At 36.0% G+C, this 19,654-nt stretch overlaps 1 protein-coding gene across 1 annotated transcript; it reads left to right on the top strand.

Annotated features, from left to right (window-relative positions):
* The first annotated feature begins 4,548 nt into the window (after positions 1-4,548).
* On the top strand, positions 4,549-19,484 carry LOC115441597 (androgen-dependent TFPI-regulating protein). Its single transcript, XM_030166456.2, has 5 exons — positions 4,549-4,653; positions 14,572-14,743; positions 16,622-16,765; positions 18,156-18,376; positions 19,193-19,484. Exons 2-5 carry the CDS (start codon positions 14,576-14,578, stop codon positions 19,380-19,382), a joined length of 723 nt encoding a protein of 240 aa, XP_030022316.1. The 5' UTR covers positions 4,549-4,653; positions 14,572-14,575; the 3' UTR covers positions 19,383-19,484.
* Positions 19,485-19,654: the final 170 nt, after the last annotated feature.

The following is a 19,654-nucleotide window of genomic DNA, read 5'->3' as shown; positions in this document are numbered from 1 at the left end:
CTTAGGTTTTGGATTCGAATACTGGCTCGGGCAAAGTGATATTAGGTTTTGTTGTATTTAATATCAGTCTGAGTCTCAAATTCGTACTCGATATGGCGCAAGAGTCATGCATTACATCGTGGGATGGCACACATCACTAAAATTGGGCGTCCTGGTTGCAACCATGAACACCTCTACCTTCCCCTTCGGTGATATAGGCGTGAATACTGAACGTGTGTTTTTGTGTTTGAGGTCAGGTCTAAAAGGTCTTGCTCGTTAGTAATTACGTTGTGTAATATAAAAAAGAAGATCTTTTAAGCAACTAGTTTTTATTGAATTTAGTATTATTATTTAAATTAATTTTTAATTGTGGTCCTTCTGCATCCTTCAAAATAAAACACTTGGTATGCTGTTTTTAGAATAAAAAACAACATCTTTGTGTTAATCCATAACTTGATCTATTTAAGTAACTAAAGTCTAATCTAATTCAAAAGTTTCTATGTACAAACTATGTTGCTGTATAACTTAGAATTGGGGACATTCTAGGAGCGCCTTCTAATTAATAATGTAATAATGATGTTTTATTTACCATAAAGTTTAGAATATTAAACTATAATAAAATATTTACAAATGTCTTCATTTAACGGCGGCCTCTGCACTAGGCTCTACTCCTGTATCGCAGAGACCAGTGAAAAATTACTGGAAGTTGTTACTGTGGCGACAGGTTCGGGACACATCATTAAACTATTCAATACTGTTACACTGTTCTTTGGCTTGCTTATAGTAAATTAGACGCGCGGTTGCAGCGCTACCGTTGCGACAAGATAAATCCAAAAGAATTGCCACGACACAAACGACGCTAAAATAAAAGAGCTAAGAGCGCATTAAATTTACCGCTATGTGTCGCGCGTCTGCAGCTCGGAAGTCGTTTTTATGCGGATTCACTTGGTCTCGCGACAATTGTGCTGCAGTCGTGTGTACAAGTTGAAGGTTCCCTAAGGTTTTCCAGTAATACTTAGGAATTACCAACTCAAAATGGTAAAAGTCGACAGTGTCCCGAGATCATTTTTTGCTTTTAACACCACCCACTTGGTAAATCTTAAGTTTTAATACAGAGACTCGGTAAATGTAACACACTGTGTGGTAAAAGTTATATCACAAACATCCTTAACTTCTTGTACACTCGGTCTCCATACCGCACGCCCATGCGTGGGTAGACATTTGTGGCAACCTTAGGCACATAGTTTATTGTGGGAGTGTATACTTAATGGTTGCTAATTCACATTGAGGTCTACGATAGCTCGCGAACATTTCCTGGCCTTTTCCCTCTCCTTCCATCCTAAAAGAGTTCCTTTTCTTCCCATACACTTCCTGTCGCCAGAAATCTCCTTCCAACTTTCCTCCAGGCCCCTGTAGTAAGCCGGCGGATTCCAGTATTCGCTATGCTGGGCAATTCCAATATTCCATTTGCAGGCCTCCCCTGGAGCAGAATAGGGGGCCCGACACCAAAAAAAATTTCCTCAGGTTTTTAAGGATAGGTATTGTCTCTCACAAAAATTGAGTTATGAATAAGCAATTGCGATTAACCTTGCAATTATTATGATGTGTTATATAAATAGTAATGACAACGCTAATTTACAATAGTGATGTCCCTCATCTTGAAATATTACTCGTGAAAGTGACTGCCTCTATGGCCTAGTTGTAATGCGTACGCGATACCAGTTCGACTACCGCCCTGAGGTCTCGGATTCTAATCCCGGATCGGGCCAAAAATAATAGTGTTTTTCCATCTTAAAAAATATTCGGTCGCAGCTTGGAGTTGGATAGCGAATAAGAAATAGATAGTGCACCTGTGAATTGCACACATACTTGTGCACTGTAATATCTCCTGCGTACCTAGGTCAGTTCCGTTGAGATTGGCTGCTGTGGCCGAAATGCGGCTAAGAATTATTAATTAGTGAAAAAATATTTTGCCAGTTACCAGACAACATTAAACTTCTTAGGAAAATATTCCAATATAAAATCTACCCTAAAAAAATCGTCCCAACAATTAAAATAAAAAGGACATAAATCGGTTAACAAAATAAAGAGCTAATAATAATTACTGTCAAGTTGCCAAGTTTACTGTAAACATGGAATTTCCCGTTGGAAAATCTAGTAAACAACCATGAATGATGTTGTCTAGTAAAGGGCGAAGAATGTAAGTATTTAAACCAACAAAATGACCTCAAGACTCGCATAACCGCTGTCAACTTGTTGCCGCGAAATACTACTACGAAAGTAGCTCTAGCAACTTTAGCAATAATACTCAATAGTAACCAAATTGTATTATTTTATATTGTATATAATTGTATATTGTATAGCGGCGATAGCCTAGTTGGGTGTGGAACGGACTGCCGAGACGAATGTCCGCAGGTTCAAATCCCAAGGGCACACACCTCTGACTTTTCTAAAATCATGTGTGTATTCTTTGTGCATTTATCGTCCGCTTTAACGGTGAAGGAAAACATCGTGAGGAAACCTGCACATCTGAGAAGTTCTCTATAGGAATTTCGAAGGTGTGTGAAGTCTACCAATCCGCACTAGGCCAGCGTGGTGGACTAAGGCCTAATCCTTCTCAGTAGTAGAGGAGGCCCGTGCTCAGCAGTGGGCAAGTATATAATACAGGGCTGATATTATTATTATTATTATTAACCAAATTGTAGTTTAATAAAAGAATAGCGATCCTTGACAGCCGCTAGAATTAGGTATATATACTATAGGTACTATAGGTATCTATATATATATATATATATATATATATATATATATATATATATATACTGTTAGGATAAAAATATTTTTATGAGGGTACTTGTGATACCTTTTGCTATAACACTCAGCGTTTGACAGACCGGAGCAGTCATCAGTCGGCAGTTGGCAGCGAGCAGTTGTTAGCAGTAGTACCGATCGTTTGGTTTGTGAAAGTATATCTGTAGTGATATATCTTATCATTATAATAAAACTCGCTTCAGTTTCTAACAATAACTACAATTAAATATTGAAATTGAACACAATTTTCGGATATAATCGTGGTTTTAAATTTTATTGTACTCACGACGTTTCGAAGGTTTGCAGTACTCTTGGTTACGAGACGGACTGTGTTAAAAGTCAGAAAAATCAATGTTACAATTCTATCTTTAATTTTTAATTATACAACTAAAATGTAAAAAGTTGTTATGACGAGATGAGTGCTTCTAATGGTATCTAACGAAGCGTGACAACCTCAAACAGTGAGAACATCAAATTTGGAATTACGCAGGACTACGCAGCATCACCCAGCGCTTGTCATCCTGGAACCGAACATATTAAGTCCCCCCCGAGGCAATTATTGTGCGCTTAGTCTCCACACCGAATGCACGCTCATGCACAAGAGGATATTCGCCGCGGCCCTAGGCACACAGTAAAGTGTAATAACTCACGGTTGCCAATTCACATTGAGGCCCTGCGATTATTCTCCCCTCTACCCACCCTAAAAGGATTTCTTTTTTCCCCCACTCATCCCTCCCTCAATTATTCCTTCCCAACTTTCGACCAGACCCCTAAAGTCACTAAGTCGAAGGATTCCAAATCCCATTCGCAGGCTTCCCCCGGTATACACCCCAGGCTCACTTACAAAAAAAGTAGCCATTCTAAAAGGCTTGTGGGTTATTCTTTCCTTGCACTACACATCTCTTCCTCAAATATTCGCTCCAAACTTTTCTCCGAGCCCGTGTCGTCACTATGTTGAGGGATTCCATTATCTCATTCGTAGGTTTCACCTGGTTTATACTGTAGGCTTACTTACAAAAAAAATGTTCAGTCAATGTCCACTCACTACAATATCTTCTAAATCAGTGCATAACAGTTTGCGCAGAACTTCCAGAGGAAGCGAGAGATATAGACAATTTAATGCCTATACAAGCAGACTCCCGCATACAAGGTATCCACCACCTAATAAATATAAGATTTAGGTTGGTGTCCAGGTGATCAACGTATTTCCAGTTTATTTTCATGTTTTCGATATAAGTTATGCCAATGTCGACCTTGTAGATACAAAAATTAAATAGTCGACAAGATTGTCGACTATTTAATTTCGCAAGTAGGAAATGCGCATATTAAAATTTTAAATAAAAATTGTAAGTTACTTACTTCCCGGATTCGTATTTCAATGTTGTTTATCAAATACTGTTGTCTATACCTTAAACTGATTTTGAAAAGAGCATCACCAGAGATTCTTGCCCGTTCTTTTTTGGTAAGAACTGCTTTCCGAACTGGTGGTAGAATTAATACTGACGAAATCTAAATAATGTAAACATTTTACGAGTTCAAATAAATCCTTTCATTTCATTGGGATTGTTTATCCAATTTGAAATATTTGAATTTCGAATAATTCTCTTGCTGAGACATTCGAATTTACTATTCGACTTTAACTGGTTATATTATAAAAGCACTTTGATTGATTTTAATGTATGATTTAATTAAGCACTTACATTATTTTATTTCTTTTGATTTCGATGCAAAAGGTCTGGGTCCGTGGGAGCTCAGCTCTAGTTTTGATAAATATTAATTATACACAAACGTATCGCCAGTATTGTGTTTATTTTAGTGCGAAGCGCCCGTAGGTGTTCAGCTGTATTTAATCAGAATCAAATGGTAAGTGAAAAACGATTGCATTCAAAATTAAACCTAAGCTTATGTAAAATTAAAGTAAAAAATAATATGTAATTATTTTTCATAATTTATTGTCTGCACACAATTTTAAGTGGTTATAGCTTTAAGTGAGTGTAGTTTTATCTTTAAGAGGAAAAATTTACTCGTAAGACGAAAAATTATTTAAATTTGGAATTTAATTTTATAGCATATATTTGCTTGTGTACAGTACTTACATTGTTTTTATCTGACCCTTGCCCGGGTCGAAGGTGTGGGATTGTGTGATAATTATTTAAAATGACTTTATGTGTTGAAGTTCTTGAAAGTCTGTACCCGAGTTATATGTTATACGGGATAATGCAGCTTCATAATGAAATAAATTTCATAATTTCAGCTTCAGGTTATTCTTTAACCAAACTTTTAAATTTTATAATTTTGACGTAACAACTAAATATAATATAATAATATCAGCCATGTATTATATACTTGCCCACTGCTGAGCACGGGCCTCTTCTCCTACTGAGAGGGATTAGGCGTTAGTCCACCACGCTGGCCTAGTGCGGGTTGAGAGACTTCATACACACTCGAAAATTAAATATGTTCGTGACGTGGACCAAGTATAATTAGGTATCTAACAATGGAGAAGGGTCCATACAACTCGATTCCTGCCGGCTTCCCTTTCGTAAATTATATCAAGTCTAAAGCGAAGAAGAAATTTCATACTCTTATTAGGTATTTCGATCTGAACAAACTGTTTTTAGTAAAAAAATTACTAAATATGAATATATTTAGTTGATAAATAATCGTCAGTAAAAAATCCAAAGTATCAATTACGACTGAAACGAGAAGTAAAAAAATAAACCAATTATATTCATACAACAACGATTCACTGTTTTTTGTTTTATTTTTAATGAATATTTTTTATCGGATTGATACATTTGCCCATAGTCTGTTATGATATTTGACTCAAGAACAGCAGAATCTACATCATTGAAAACTCTTGTGTATACGTTCTAGAACAGGGGTTTCTAAAGTCCTCTTTGCCGTGCCACCCTGCTGCCTAAAATAGAAATGCCTCTTCAACCCAACGAAGACGAGATCACGGTGATCGCCAAGTATATTACTAATATTATGAAAGCGAATTTGTTAATTTGTTACGTCTTCACACCTTTACTACTCAAACAAATGATCATATAATTTTGCATATACGTTGTTAGGGTTATAAAAGGACATATTATAGTAACTTTGCTGTTGGTAGGATATATTTAATATCCGCCCGGATAGCGACCACCGTGCACACGGTGTTAAAAACCGCCATAGTGGCACACATCCGGCATCAGCCTGTGTTTATCCAGTTCCAACAGGCCGGCATAATTGTGTCGACTGCCGAGAGGTAATCATCTTAGTCGCCATTCTATTGGACCCTTATTCACTTACTATAAGGTGTAGGGGTCGCTCCGCCGTGTCCGTATAAGAAAAAAGTTTTTATCCAGAAAAGTATTGTTTCCGATAGATTTAAAATTAATTAACAAGATCTACATTAACCTCCCAGTTAAATAGTTCACGCTTACCAAGGGAGGCGCCCCCTACTTAAAAGAGCAATGTACTAGAAGGATAGAAAGGAGTAAATATTGCAATGAACTTATTTATGTCACTTCCATTATTAGATTGGGTATACGTTGTCTCGACGAATAAATAACGAATATATTCATAATTGTACGTTGTAATTGTGTAATCATTTGTCATGAGGTAACATGCTGATTTGACCCCTATCTACAAACAATAACATTTTTATCAATGTTATGTTTTAGGGTGAACAATCTTATAAATTATATATACTATTAATTTAGTGTAATCAAAGATAGCATAATGTTTATATTTAGAATTATCTCGTAATTTTTATTTAAACTCAAAAAAAGCTAACATTTAAAATTATTCTTAATTCTAAAGGATAAGAAAATCATATAATCTAATAAGGTAATCCTTACTAACCTACTTTAATATTAAACTGATATTACATACTTTTTCGAATACAAATAAGTTCAATTTACTAAAATAAATTTGTAAACCAGAAAATAATTAAACAATCTGCCATTACATCATAAACTAAAAATAATATTAGAGAACAATACCAAGAGAAATAAAGAAAACTAAATAACATATAAAATACATTAAACTTAATTAGTTTTTAATTTAGTTTTTGATAAGTATAGTTGTTTGAAATGAATGAAAAAGAACTCTGGAGGTTATTTAAATAACTCTAGATTCTATTAAACGGCGAAGATTCCTCACATTGGATCGATGTAGGCGCGTACGGAAGGTACCTTATCAACCTTATGGACTTGCAGTAAAGTTTCGATTTATTAAAATTTACTACATGAATTACATTTACTATAAAGAGCGATCGTTTTCACTGCGAATTCATTCTAAAGTTGTCAAGTATGGTCGCATCGTACGCGCCGAAGAAGGCAATTGAAAATTATAACCGATATACTGGTATAGGTTGTACATAGGGTTAGAGACACGGTCCTATGCTCGTTCGAATGAAGCTATACTCCTGAATGTCGACATTCGGCTGTAAGACCAGTAAAACCAACATAACCGTTCCAATCCTCCTCTTTGGAAGTCATGAAGCCTTTTTCCAGCGAAAAAATTTAGTCGTATAATAAACAGCTTGATTAATGCAAGCGCTCTGGTTGCGTTTCGATTTGTGAGCCAAAATCTTGTAATTTTTTTTTCTAGGCAGTCAATGTGTTCTTAGCAGTACGACTTCCACTTAACTGCAGTATTCAAGCCGACTGCAAACAAGAGCACAATAAACTGTTCTTAAAGTCTTACCGCCGTTTTCAATAAACGATTCCGATCGCTTTTTTCGATCCATGTCAAAATTTTCCAATCGAAATTTTTTTTTGACATGTTTACAAATAATTTATTTTTATAGGTTCATTCTCAGAATGGGATTGAAGATTGAGATTAGGATCGTTTAATGAAAACGGCTGGTTGGTTGCAAGACTTGCTATCTCTTTTGATGAAACCGTACATCTTGTACCACTGGGCTATTTGATCGATATCCCTTATAAATTTTAATTTTCTGACGAGATTAACCCCGGTTCCTTTATTATATAGACTTCAGCAAATTTTATACTATACTAGCTGACCCGGCAGACTTCATACTACCTCATGGATAAATAAAAGACCTAATCTTTTGTATAAAATGATTTTAAAACAAACAAATCGAATCCGTATTTAATAAAAAAGCATTTATTGAATAAATAATTTAGCCTATCTCCTACATTGTCACTCACTAAAGAACGCAATTCTGACATAGCAATACGACTATTTTCTTGATTTGTCTGTCTCTGGTCATCAGTGCGGTTAGCACGTGAGGTAGCTCTTCGCACATTTGATTGACTACGACGACCTAAGTCAGGTCGTCTTCTCCTCGGCATCGTAAATTGTAATTAATCAAAGTGAGAAAATTTCCCGCTCATTTAGCAGTAAAGTGTCACTATCACAAAAAGAGCACATTACTTGGAATGTCACTATCACAAAGGATCACCAAAGTAAAGAAAGTTCTCGCGCACGTAACCACAAAGATAGATATAATATCGTAATAATACTTTTTCCGTGCTCTGAAATGCGACAGGATGGATTGACATATTAGTTGGTTGTCAAATCTAATCTATATCTATACTATTATATAAAGCTGAAGAGTTTGTTTGTTTGTTTGTTTGTTTGTTTGTTTGTTTGTTTGAACGCGCTAATCTCAGGAACTACCGGTCCAAACCGAAAAATTCTTTTTGCGTTGGATAGCCCTATGTTCGTGGAGTGCTATAGGCTATATATCATCACGCTATACCCAAAAGGAGCGGAGCAGTAATGCCTAATCTCAGGAACTACTGTCCGAACTGAAAAAATCTTTTTGCGTTGGATAGCCCTTTGTTCGTGGAGTGCTATAGGCTATATATCATCACGCTATACCCAATAGGAGCGGAGCAGTAATGACTAATCTCAGGAACTACTGTCCGAACTGAAAAATTCTTTTTGCGTTGGATAGCCCTTTGTTCGTGGAGTGCTATAGGCTATATATCATCACGCTATACCCAAAAGGAGCGGAGCAGTAATGCCTAATCTCAGGAACTACTGTCCGAACTGAAAAATTCTTTTTGCGTTGGATAGCCCTTTGTTCGTGGAGTGCTATAGGCTATATATCATCACGCTATACCCAAAAGGAGCGGAGCAGTAATGCCTAATCTCAGGAACTACTGTCCGAACTGAAAAATTCTTTTTGCGTTGGATAGCCCTTTGTTCGTGGAGTGCTATAGGCTATATATCATCACGCTATACCCAATAGGAGCGGAGCAGTAATGACTAATCTCAGGATCTACCGGTCCAAACTGAAAAATTCTTTTTGCGTTGGATAGCCCTTTGTTCGTGGAGTGCTATAGGCTATATATCATCACGCTATACCCAATAGGAGCAGAGCAGTAATGGCTAATCTCAGGAACTACCGGTTCGAACTAAAAAAAATCATTTTGTATTGGATAGCCCTTTGTTCGTGAAGTGCTGTAGGGTATATATCATCACGCTATGACCAATAGGAGCAGAGCAGTAATGGCTAATCTCAGAAACTAGGAGTTTGAACTGAATCTATACTATTATATAAAGCTGAAGAGTTTGTTTGTTTGTTTGTTTGTTTGTTTGTTTGTTTGTTTGTTTGTTTGTTTGTTTGTTTGTTTGTTTGTTTGTTTGAACGCGCTAATCTCAGGAACTACCGGTCCAAACCGAAAAATTCTTTTTGCGTTGGATAGCCCTATGTTCGTGGAGTGCTATAGGCTATATATCATCACGCTATACCCAAAAGGAGCGGAGCAGTAATGCCTAATCTCAGGAACTACTGTCCGAACTGAAAAATTCTTTTTGCGTTGGATAGCCCTTTGTTCGTGGAGTGCTATAGGCTATATATCATCACGCTATACCCAATAGGAGCGGAGCAGTAATGACTAATCTCAGGATCTACCGGTCCAAACTGAAAAATTCTTTTTGCGTTGGATAGCCCTTTGTTCGTGGAGTGCTATAGGCTATATATCATCACGCTATACCCAATAGGAGCAGAGCAGTAATGGCTAATCTCAGGAACTACCGGTTCGAACTAAAAAAAATCATTTTGTATTGGATAGCCCTTTGTTCGTGAAGTGCTGTAGGCTATATATCATCACGCTATGACCAATAGGAGCAGAGCAGTAATGGCTAATCTCAGAAACTAGGAGTTTGAACTGAATAATTCTTTTTGTGTTGGATAGCCCTTTGTTCCTGGAATGCTATAGGCTATATATATCATCACGCTATGCCCAATAGGAGCGGAGCAGTAATCGCTAATCTCAGGAACTACCGGTTCGAACTGAAAAAATATTTTTGTGTTGGATAGCCCTTTGTTCCTGGAGTGCTATAGGTTTATATCTATACTATTATATAAAGCTGAAGAGTTTGTTTGTTTGTNTTGTTTGTTTGTTTGTTTGTTTGTTTGAACGCGCTAATCTCAGGAACTACCGGTCCAAACTGAAAAATTCTTTTTGCGTTGGATAGCCCTTTGTTCGTGGAGTGCTATAGGCTATATATCATCACGCTATACCCAATAGGAGCGGAGCAGTAATGTCTAATCTCAGGAACTACCGGTCCGAACTGAAAAATTCTTTTAGCGTTGTATATCCCTTTCTTCGTGGAGTGCTATAGGCTATATATCATCACGCTATGACCAATAGGAGCGGAGCAGTAATGTCTAATCTCAGGAACTAACGGTTCGAACTGAAAAATTCTTTTGCGTTATATAGCCCTTTGTTCGTGGAGTGCTATAGGCTATATATCATCACGCTATACCCATTAGGAGCGGAGCAGTAATGGCTAATCTCAGGAACTACCGGTTCAAACTGAAAAATTCTTTTTGCGTTGGATAGCCCTTTGTTCGTGGAGTGCTATAGGCTATATATCATCACGCTATACCCAATAGGCGCAGAGCAGTAATGGCTAATCTCAGGAACTACCGGTTCGAACTAAAAAATTCATTTTGTATTAGATAGCCCTTTGTTCGTGAAGTGCTATAGGCTATATATCATCACGCTATGACCAATAGGAGCAGAGCAGTAATGGCTAATCTCAGAAATTAGGAGTTTGAACTGAATAATTATTTTTGTGTTGGATAGCCCTTTGTTCCTGGAATGCTATAGGCTATATATATCATCACGCTATGCCCAATAGGAGCGGAGCAGTAATCGCTAATCTCAGGAACTACCGGTTCGAACTGAAAAATATTTTTGTGTTGGATAGCCCTTTGTTCCTGGAGTGCTATAGGTTATATATCGTCACGCTATGACCAATAGGAGCGGAGCAGTAATGAAACATGATGCAAAAACGGGGACAATTTATTAGTTTTGAGAGCTTCTGTTGCGTGCGCTGCGTAAACGGTTAAAGTTATGCAACAATAATGTATGACGGGATTGTTCCTCTTAAAAAGTTCTACAAAAATATATCATAAAACAAACTCCCCCGCTGCATCGGTCTGCCCGAACGTGTTAAACTCAAAAACTACCCAACGTATTAGGATAAAATTAGGTATGGAGACAGTTTGAGACCCTGGGAAGAACATAGGCTCCCGGGAAAATATATAGCGTGACTTTTATAACGGAAAACTTTAGCCCGAAAAACTTTAAAACGCGGGCGGAGCCGCGGGCAAAAGCTAGTGTCAAATATTATGATTGCGTTCAGAAATTTAACTTAAGATTCATAATTTAATTTGTGACAAAACTTAAGATTTATCTTTCGATTTCTATATAGTCTTATTAAAAAAATAATCGGACAGATTAACAACTGAAGTTAGCTAAAATTGAGTTTCTCGAAGCCGACCACTATTTATGTACTATGTATTTTTGAGACTATGCAATTTTGTCGCGTTCGCGATTCACTTTCACTTTTGTTGAGTTTCAGAACGCGATATTAGATCCTCCAACGCGCACGCGAATTTGAACTTTATGCAGCGGTAATAAATTACAAATTGACTCTACGTATTAGTTAGAAAACGTTTGTATGGGAAATAGAAAAATGCTGTTTTGAGGATTTTCCCGGCAATTATTCGAATTTTTCTCACCTTTTAAATCTTCCCTAGACCTCCACGAATAATTCAAGACCAAGATAAGATAAATCCGTTCAGCCGTTCTCGAGTTTTAGCGAGACTAACGAACAGCAATTGATTTTTATATATATAGATTATATGTAAATGTCATCATAAATTTTGACAAGGTTAAGCATCACATTATTTAAAACCCGCCTTAACACTAGACAAACCCGTCTGTAAAAATCTAATTTTACTTACTTAAAAATATAAAACTGATAGAATTCTAGTTTGGGTAAGCATTCATAGAAACTGCATCCAAATCCGTTCAGACGTTTCGAACTAACGAACAATATAACAAAGTAGGTTTAAAGTTGTATAATGTGTTTATCAATATTATCATCAGCGTCGATTAATGTGAGGCTCCCTTTGGTATAAGGAAATTAATTTGGCAATTGGCATCGAAAAAATCGAGATTTTTTGCCTTAATATAACAAAAAAACAGATTGGAAGGAATTCAGATTCATACTCAATTAATAAGATTTTTTTTGCAAAAAAAAAAACACTTCATATGAACATAAGTAATTATAGTTAAGCTTTGAAAATCAGTTTAAGTATACCTTTAAGTTTAAGTATTACCTTAAACTGATTTTAAGTCAGTATTACTAATTATGACAGACATATATAAGGTCTATTATTAAGGTTAACCATCTATTATTAAAAATGGTGCTATATAATATATGCAGTAATATATCTGAACAAGCTATGTATGAATAAGAAATATATAATAATCTTTCGCATTTTTTATAAAGTTACTCAATTTTTTGCTCGTTACGTCGATTACGTGGGTGTTTTTCTTAAAATAAAAAACCACGACTTCTATATTTGAGCCAAGTTCTATTTAAATGTAATTACTGAATTAGTATGTAAACTATTTTTGTCTCAAAAATACACTTCTATTCGAAAGAAAGGTTTTCAATTATAATGTATGTAGTGTCCGCAGTTTGGTAGGGATGTTTTGTTCGTGCGGCGAGCCTAATCTACACATTATAGAAACCACAACGGTATACTAATTATACTTCACAGTACACACTCAAACTTAGGGTAACCTTTAGCTTCGGTTTCCGCTAAATGAGACAAACGAGCACATTGCTCATTAACCTGTCAAAAAGGTCAGATGTTATAATAATACTCTGGAATCAATTTCTAAGGTCCAGTAATAAAAATATTTGAGTTTTGTGATTGGAATTTGTACCCAATTTGGCGGTAGTTTCACACATCATTGGACGCTTAATATATTATTCCTCTGTCCATCCTTTGGCGATAAAGGCGTGAGTTGTTAGACGACGGACGAACCATGAGACCTAATTTTTTTTTAAATATTAAATTTGATTTAAAGAAAATATCACATATTTATAAAATTATTTATTAAATCTAAAAGTGTACGGAGAATTACTGGATAATATTTTGTTTGAGATACTTAACTTTGACCTGTCTTCTACTCTTATACTTCCTGTTCATTCAAGTAAAAACTATTAGTCAAACTTGCCAAACATGTTCTGCAAATTCATACGTTATGATACAAATAAATATTACAAATTGGTTTCCTGACCATGAGTAACAGGAATAATGGACTATAAATAGATTTTAGAATTGCAAATTTCTTTACTAATCGCAAATTTATGCTTATTGAAATATTGATAACCAACACGGTTCGCGGCAGCGCGCCACAAGCCAAGTTCGAGAAAAAGAAACTGGCGACGCAAAAGCCGCGTGTAATTTTACGCGGACCATTTGAAGCGACTTTTGACGCCACTATACATCGATATGTATGTACTACGTACTAAATTCGGCGTTCCGAACATTCACTGTGTTCAACTGAATTAAACTGCAATCGATTCAAACTGACTTTAGTATGGTCAATGTTGACAGCTTGTGGCTATGTATGGAGTTGCGCTCCAAATTCCATTACTACAGCTCAAATGCTTATTGAGATAATGGCATTAAAAATCGATATTTTAATCACTCATCGTTTATCATTAACTGACGTATATAGATAAATAATCTAACCCACTTGTAATTGATCTAGAAAGTCGAAATTTAGCGTTCAGCTACGAAAGCAGTTTTTTTTTATGTTTTAAAATATATTTTAATAATCGATTTTCTTAACACCTAGCGCCTTACAAAATAATAATAGAAACAGAAACTAAGACATTTACTTTAGCGGGAGGATAAGAATTGACGATGCGAAGTCACTTTTATAGTTTTATATACCAGATTTATTAATGATTTATTAATAATTTATTAATAATAACACAAACTGCGACTGCGCCAGCAGTAATTAACAATCATGCAATTTGTTTTTATTATACTTAAAATAATAAAAGTTTGACATATATAAGATCTGGATTCCATTCCTTTTGTCTATAAACGTTCAATAAACACTTTAAAAATGTATGGAATCACTCAAACTTCCGTTGTGGAAAATTCATTGTAATGCATAAGTAATTTTTATTTGCAATTCCTTCTACCTTTCGACTGATTTAAGTGTAGAAATAAAAGTAATTTGAAGTAGGTAATAATATCCATGAATTATTTTATTGGATTGGGATAGTAACGTCAGCAATGAAGAGATAACAGTATCATCACATTTCATTTCATCATGAACAAAGCACATATTTTACTGGTAGTAGATCTTTCATGTGTAAGAGACTTTACTTATCAGATTTTCCAATGTTCTCCTCTTTATCACAGAAATCAAGGACTTTTATCTAGGAAAGGTTTTCACGCCAATCATAAATGGTCTCTGTTTCCAGAAACATGTCTAACCACATCTATCTGCGCATGCTCGGGTATGCCATCACCATCCCACTGCATGTCACCAACATGGTAGTGATGCTATCCTCCTTCAAGGGGGAGGTGATGAACGACCCCATAGTCTACCACTTCAGCCAAATGCAAGTGTTTTTCTTCACTTGCTGGACTTTCGTAAGTAGTTCGTAGACAATAGTAATCATTATGGTAACAAAAAACCTGCTAACAAACTTAGTTAATCAGTATCTTAACTAATGTATTGTCACTTTATTTCTAGTACAATTGTAATACAATTAATGACTTTAGAAGTTATAGCTTCCGGCGTAGTGCAGCATTACAGAATTTTTTTGGTTTTATTGGGTTATTTATTTTAAACTCTATTGTCTAAGGCAAAGAGGAAAAATAAAAATATAATAGAGACTAAAACGAACAAGTATAAATGGCGATCTTATCGTAACTGGCAATTTATTCCAGACAGCCTTGAGTTGGATATAGTTAATTAATGATTTCTTATGTTTACGCGAATGTTAGACGTCGAAATAAAGCAAAAAATTTTTGGAATTTATGTTTTTTTTTTATTATGATTTGCTTCCGACGTTGCCAAGATTGCAGCCTTTGGTCACGGAGCGGACTGAAGTGTCGGTCGCCGAAAAACTGAAAGTTACTATATCTACCTACATTTTCTAAATGTTGTATAATTTATATCTGCTTTATATTGTACTAGCTTTTGCTCGCGACTCCGCCCGCGTTATAAAGTTTTTCAGGCTAAAGTTTTCCGTTATAAAAATAGTAGTTTCCCGGGAGCCTATGTTCTTCCCAGGGTCTCAAACTGTCTCCATACCAAATTTCATCTTAATACGTTAGGTAGTTTTTCCTATAGCACTCCAGGAACAAAGGGCTATCCAACACAAAAATATTTTTCAGTTCAAACCGGTAGTTCCTGAGATTAGCCATTACTGCTCCGCTCCTATTGGTCATAGCGTGATGATATATAGCTTATAGCGGTCCACAAATAAAGGGCTATCCAACACAAAACGAATTTTTCAGTTGAAACCGGTAGTTCCTGAGATTAGCCATTACTGCTCCGCTCCTATTGGTCATAGCGTGATGATATATAACTTTGAGCACTCCACAAACAAAGGACTATTCAACACAAAAATATTTTTTCAGTTCGAATCGGTAGTTCCTGAGATTAGCCATTACTGCTCCGCTTCTATTGAATATAGCGTGATGATATATAGCCTATAGCTCTCCACGAACAAAGGGCTATCCAACGAAAAAAGATTTTTTCAGTTTGGTCCGGTAGTTCCTGAGATTAGCCATTACTGCCCCGCTCCTATTGGGTATAGCGTGATGATATATAGCCTATAGCACTCCACGAATAAAGGGCTATCCAACGCAAAAAGATTTTTTCAGTTTGGACCAGTAGTTCCTGAGATTAGCCATTACTGCCCCGCTCCTATTGGGTATAGCGTGATGATATATAGCCTATAGCACTCCACGAACAAAGGGCTATCCAACGCAAAAATAATTTTTCAGTTTGGACCGGTAGTTCCTGAGATTAGCGCGTTCAAACAAACAAACAAACAAACAAACTCTTCAGCTTTATATAATAGTATAGATATAGATAATTGTAAAAATAAGGTAGATATAATAACTTTGACTTTTCAGACAACCCCGTGACCAAAGACTGTAAAGTCTTCGAAACGTCGCTACAAATTATAACCGCGAAGGTTCGTTCGCATAACTGAGATATTTATATATACTTGTGTGCAAATCTATGTAAACTATCTAGGTACTGTTATCTATGTAATCTATTTTCCCACTCATTTGAGCTAAACTAACTTAGCTTAGGTATCAGTTTTTACAAAAAAAAAATCAAAGATTTTAACACGTGTCTATACAGTGTACACGTGATGAAAAATCTACGTATACAATATGCTATCCATTGTGTTTTAAAACTTATATCTTTAAACATACGGTGGCTTACATTTTAATGTGGTATATTCATTGCGCTTTCTCCTCGTAATATGACTTTTGTTTTTTTCACAGATCTTTCAGACGGTATTCGCGTCTTTTAGTTTGTACTACGACCTGCAGACTCTAAAAAATGCCCACACAGACTACAAGCCGCCCAAGATTGTTGATTTCATCCGCCAAGAAGCGTTTTCAAGTATCGTCTGGCCGTCCACATTCGTGAGTATTATAAATTCTTTCTAGAGACATTATAAAAATGTAGTTCATTATGTTTTTACCGCATAAAGTAAAATATAATCATTTTTAAGTAATATGATAGAATATGCTATTACTAATTGACTGCCTCGGTGGCGCAGCTGTACTGTGTGTGCGGTACGACAGCGCTCTGAGGTCCAGGGTTCGAATCTCGGGTCGGGCAAAGTGATATTTGGGTTTTTTTGCTCAGTATCAGCCGGAGTCTATAATTTGTATTCGATATTGCGATAGTCTCGCCCCTATCACATTATAGGACGGAACACACTTGGCGAAAAGTGGATGCCCAGGTTTATTTTCTTAATTACTTTATGCAAATACACTTAAAAAGTTTTGAAATCAAAATGTTTTGAATTCAAAAATTGTTCACTGTTCATTGATTTTAAACAAAATGTCTAAAACAATTGACGTAAGAAAAAGTGACCTTCAACATAAAGCCAAATTTATATTCTTAAATCAGCTAATTACTGTAAGGAAAATGTACACTACAACAGCAGATGCAATTAATTATTTGTTCAAAATTGTTAACTAGTTTTGGCAATTCTGCAGAAAATAATACTTAATAGTATTTTAAAATATAAAGTGTATGTATTTCAATTTACTTTTCCGTAATTATTTTATTAATATTGATAATTACTATTTTACACTTATTTCGATAATTCGCTTAATTTTTACGGAGTGTTGAGAACTTTTCAGCCTTCATAACATAAAAGTATCGCATTCCAGGATCAGCCTATGTATAACCGGTTGCAAACAGCCCAGCATAATTGCATTGGCTGTTGATAAATTACTTCTCTTTAATCGCGACTCTGTCTAGACACCGTTCCTTATCATCATGTAATGGAGTTCATTGTCTTGCGCATATCAAAAGGAACAAGTATGTTTATGTAGTAAAATACTTAATTGATTTATCTTAATATGTAATTGACTGCCTCATTCTCTCCTCAGTCTCTGATCCTATTCCTGGGCAGGGCCAGAGGCGACCTTTGTGGGAGGCGAACCGGGCAACCGCCCGTGGCCTCGCGCGGTGCCTCGCAGGACCTTTTTTTACGTTCTTACTGACAAAACTGTTAAAACAGGGGAACGTCTTTTTTATTCTGCCCAGGGCCTCGCGTCTGTTTCTTTTTGCTTTCGCCTGGGGTTTTGCGTCGTTTAGGGCCGCCACTGGGCTGGGCAAAGTGATATTGGGTTTTTCTACTCAATATCAGCCCAGAGTCTGGAATTTGTGCCCGATATGGCGGTAGGCCCCCTTTCATATAATAAGACGGAATACAAACGGTGGAAATTAGGTGCACCAGTTATCCCTCTACCTACCCCTTTGGGAATAAATTTGTATGATTCATATTGTTTTTTTCAGTTCGTGTTCTCAGTCTTCTGGTTATTCTTCGCGTACGACCGGAGTCTGTTCTACCCTGCCAACATAGATAAGGCTATTAGCGACACGTCCAACCACATCATGCATACATGGATATTCCCGATAGCCCTCTGGGAGATGATGTTCTACCACAGGAGTAAGCCGAAGAACTCCTGGATGCGGTTAGCAGTCACTTGGATCGTTGAGGTTACGTATATCTCTACGTAAGTATTTTATTATTTAATATTGTTTTGAGTTTGAATTGTGCCCCGCTATAGGATAATTTCCTTTGTTTAATTTTGTATATTATTGAAATAAAACAGTTTACGGAATTTATCGCGGTTATTTATTATTATTTTCTCCCGCCATTTCGAAGACTTTGTAGCCTTCGTGGTAACGGGGCGGACTGAGGTGTTGGTCATTGCAAGTCAAAGTTATAATATCTACCTACATTTTACAATAAACCATTTTTTTAGCTGTTTTCATTTCGATCTACGTAAAATGTGTATGCTGCTTAGGGCACAAAATATTTATTAGTATTTTACTTATACCTAAAAACCTTTATCTGTTTAGCGCCATCTATTGATTTCTACGGAAGGCATTACCTGAACTGTAGAACTTTTTTATGCGATAGAACAACACAATAGGAATTTAACGTAAATTTAATTTTATATGAAAGACGAGTTTGATTTAGAATTTACAGACAAAACATAGATCACGCCGTTTATTCAAAAGAAATATGTATGGCTCTAGACATAGAACTAATGCATTGAAACCTAGCCAAGCTTATATCCGACTTGAGTCCAGAACGTTACGGTTGACAATCGAACGCAGCAGTTTCTCCAACAATGAGTCGAATATGCACTCTCGCATTATATCCCAGAAGGGGTAGACAGAGACGTAACTAGTGTGCCCACTTTTCTAAATAGCCCATTGTTTATAAATCGGGCACAACTTTCAAACTCTGAGCTGATACTAATCAGAAAAACCCAAAATCATAGATAATATTAATATATATTTCCATTTTGTTTTTATTCCAGATTGATTTACGTCTACGCTTCCTATGGGGCCTGGGTGTACCCTATATTCGGCAAATTACACGGTTCTTTATGGTTCCCGCTGTTTTTTGTCGCATCTGCAGGCATTTTGGCAGTTGCATACCATCTACAGTGGTATTTATATTCAATTTTTTGGAGAACAGTACCTAAATTGTCTGAGAAAGCACCGTGATTGTGATTCTTAGTAGTATTACTAGATGGCGTTGTTTAATGTTAAGCGTTGTACTATAACTTGTATTTTAGTTTGATAAAACTGTAAATAGTTTTTACCTTGTGTGTGTGTTTTATTTATGAAATAATTGTAATTAAATTTGATTTTATTTTTATAACACCAAATCATACAAGTTTCACATACTATATTTTTGTATCACATATTATTCATATATTTTTTTCTGCATTTCCCTATATTATGAAATTTAATTATGTCAAAACTGACACTTCACC

The sequence above is a fragment of the Manduca sexta genome, chromosome 18 (assembly GCF_014839805.1).
Source record: "Manduca sexta isolate Smith_Timp_Sample1 chromosome 18, JHU_Msex_v1.0, whole genome shotgun sequence".
NCBI lineage: Eukaryota > Metazoa > Arthropoda > Insecta > Lepidoptera > Sphingidae > Manduca > Manduca sexta.
Note: the sequence above shows the minus strand (reverse complement) of the source record. Positions and strands in the feature narration are given on the sequence as shown.

What these genes read in the sequence shown, in the direction of transcription:
- LOC115441597 (XM_030166456.2), top strand. Translation starts at nt 14,576, where the DNA reads ATGTCTAACCACATCTATCTGCGCATGCTCGGGTATGCCATCACCATC. An exon ending in TCGTCTGGCCGTCCACATTC is followed by an intron (nt 16,766 to 18,155) that starts GTGAGTATTATA and finishes TGTTTTTTTCAG; the next exon opens with TTCGTGTTCTCAGTCTTCTG. An exon ending in GAGGTTACGTATATCTCTAC is followed by an intron (nt 18,377 to 19,192) that starts GTAAGTATTTTA and finishes TTTTTATTCCAG; the next exon opens with ATTGATTTACGTCTACGCTT.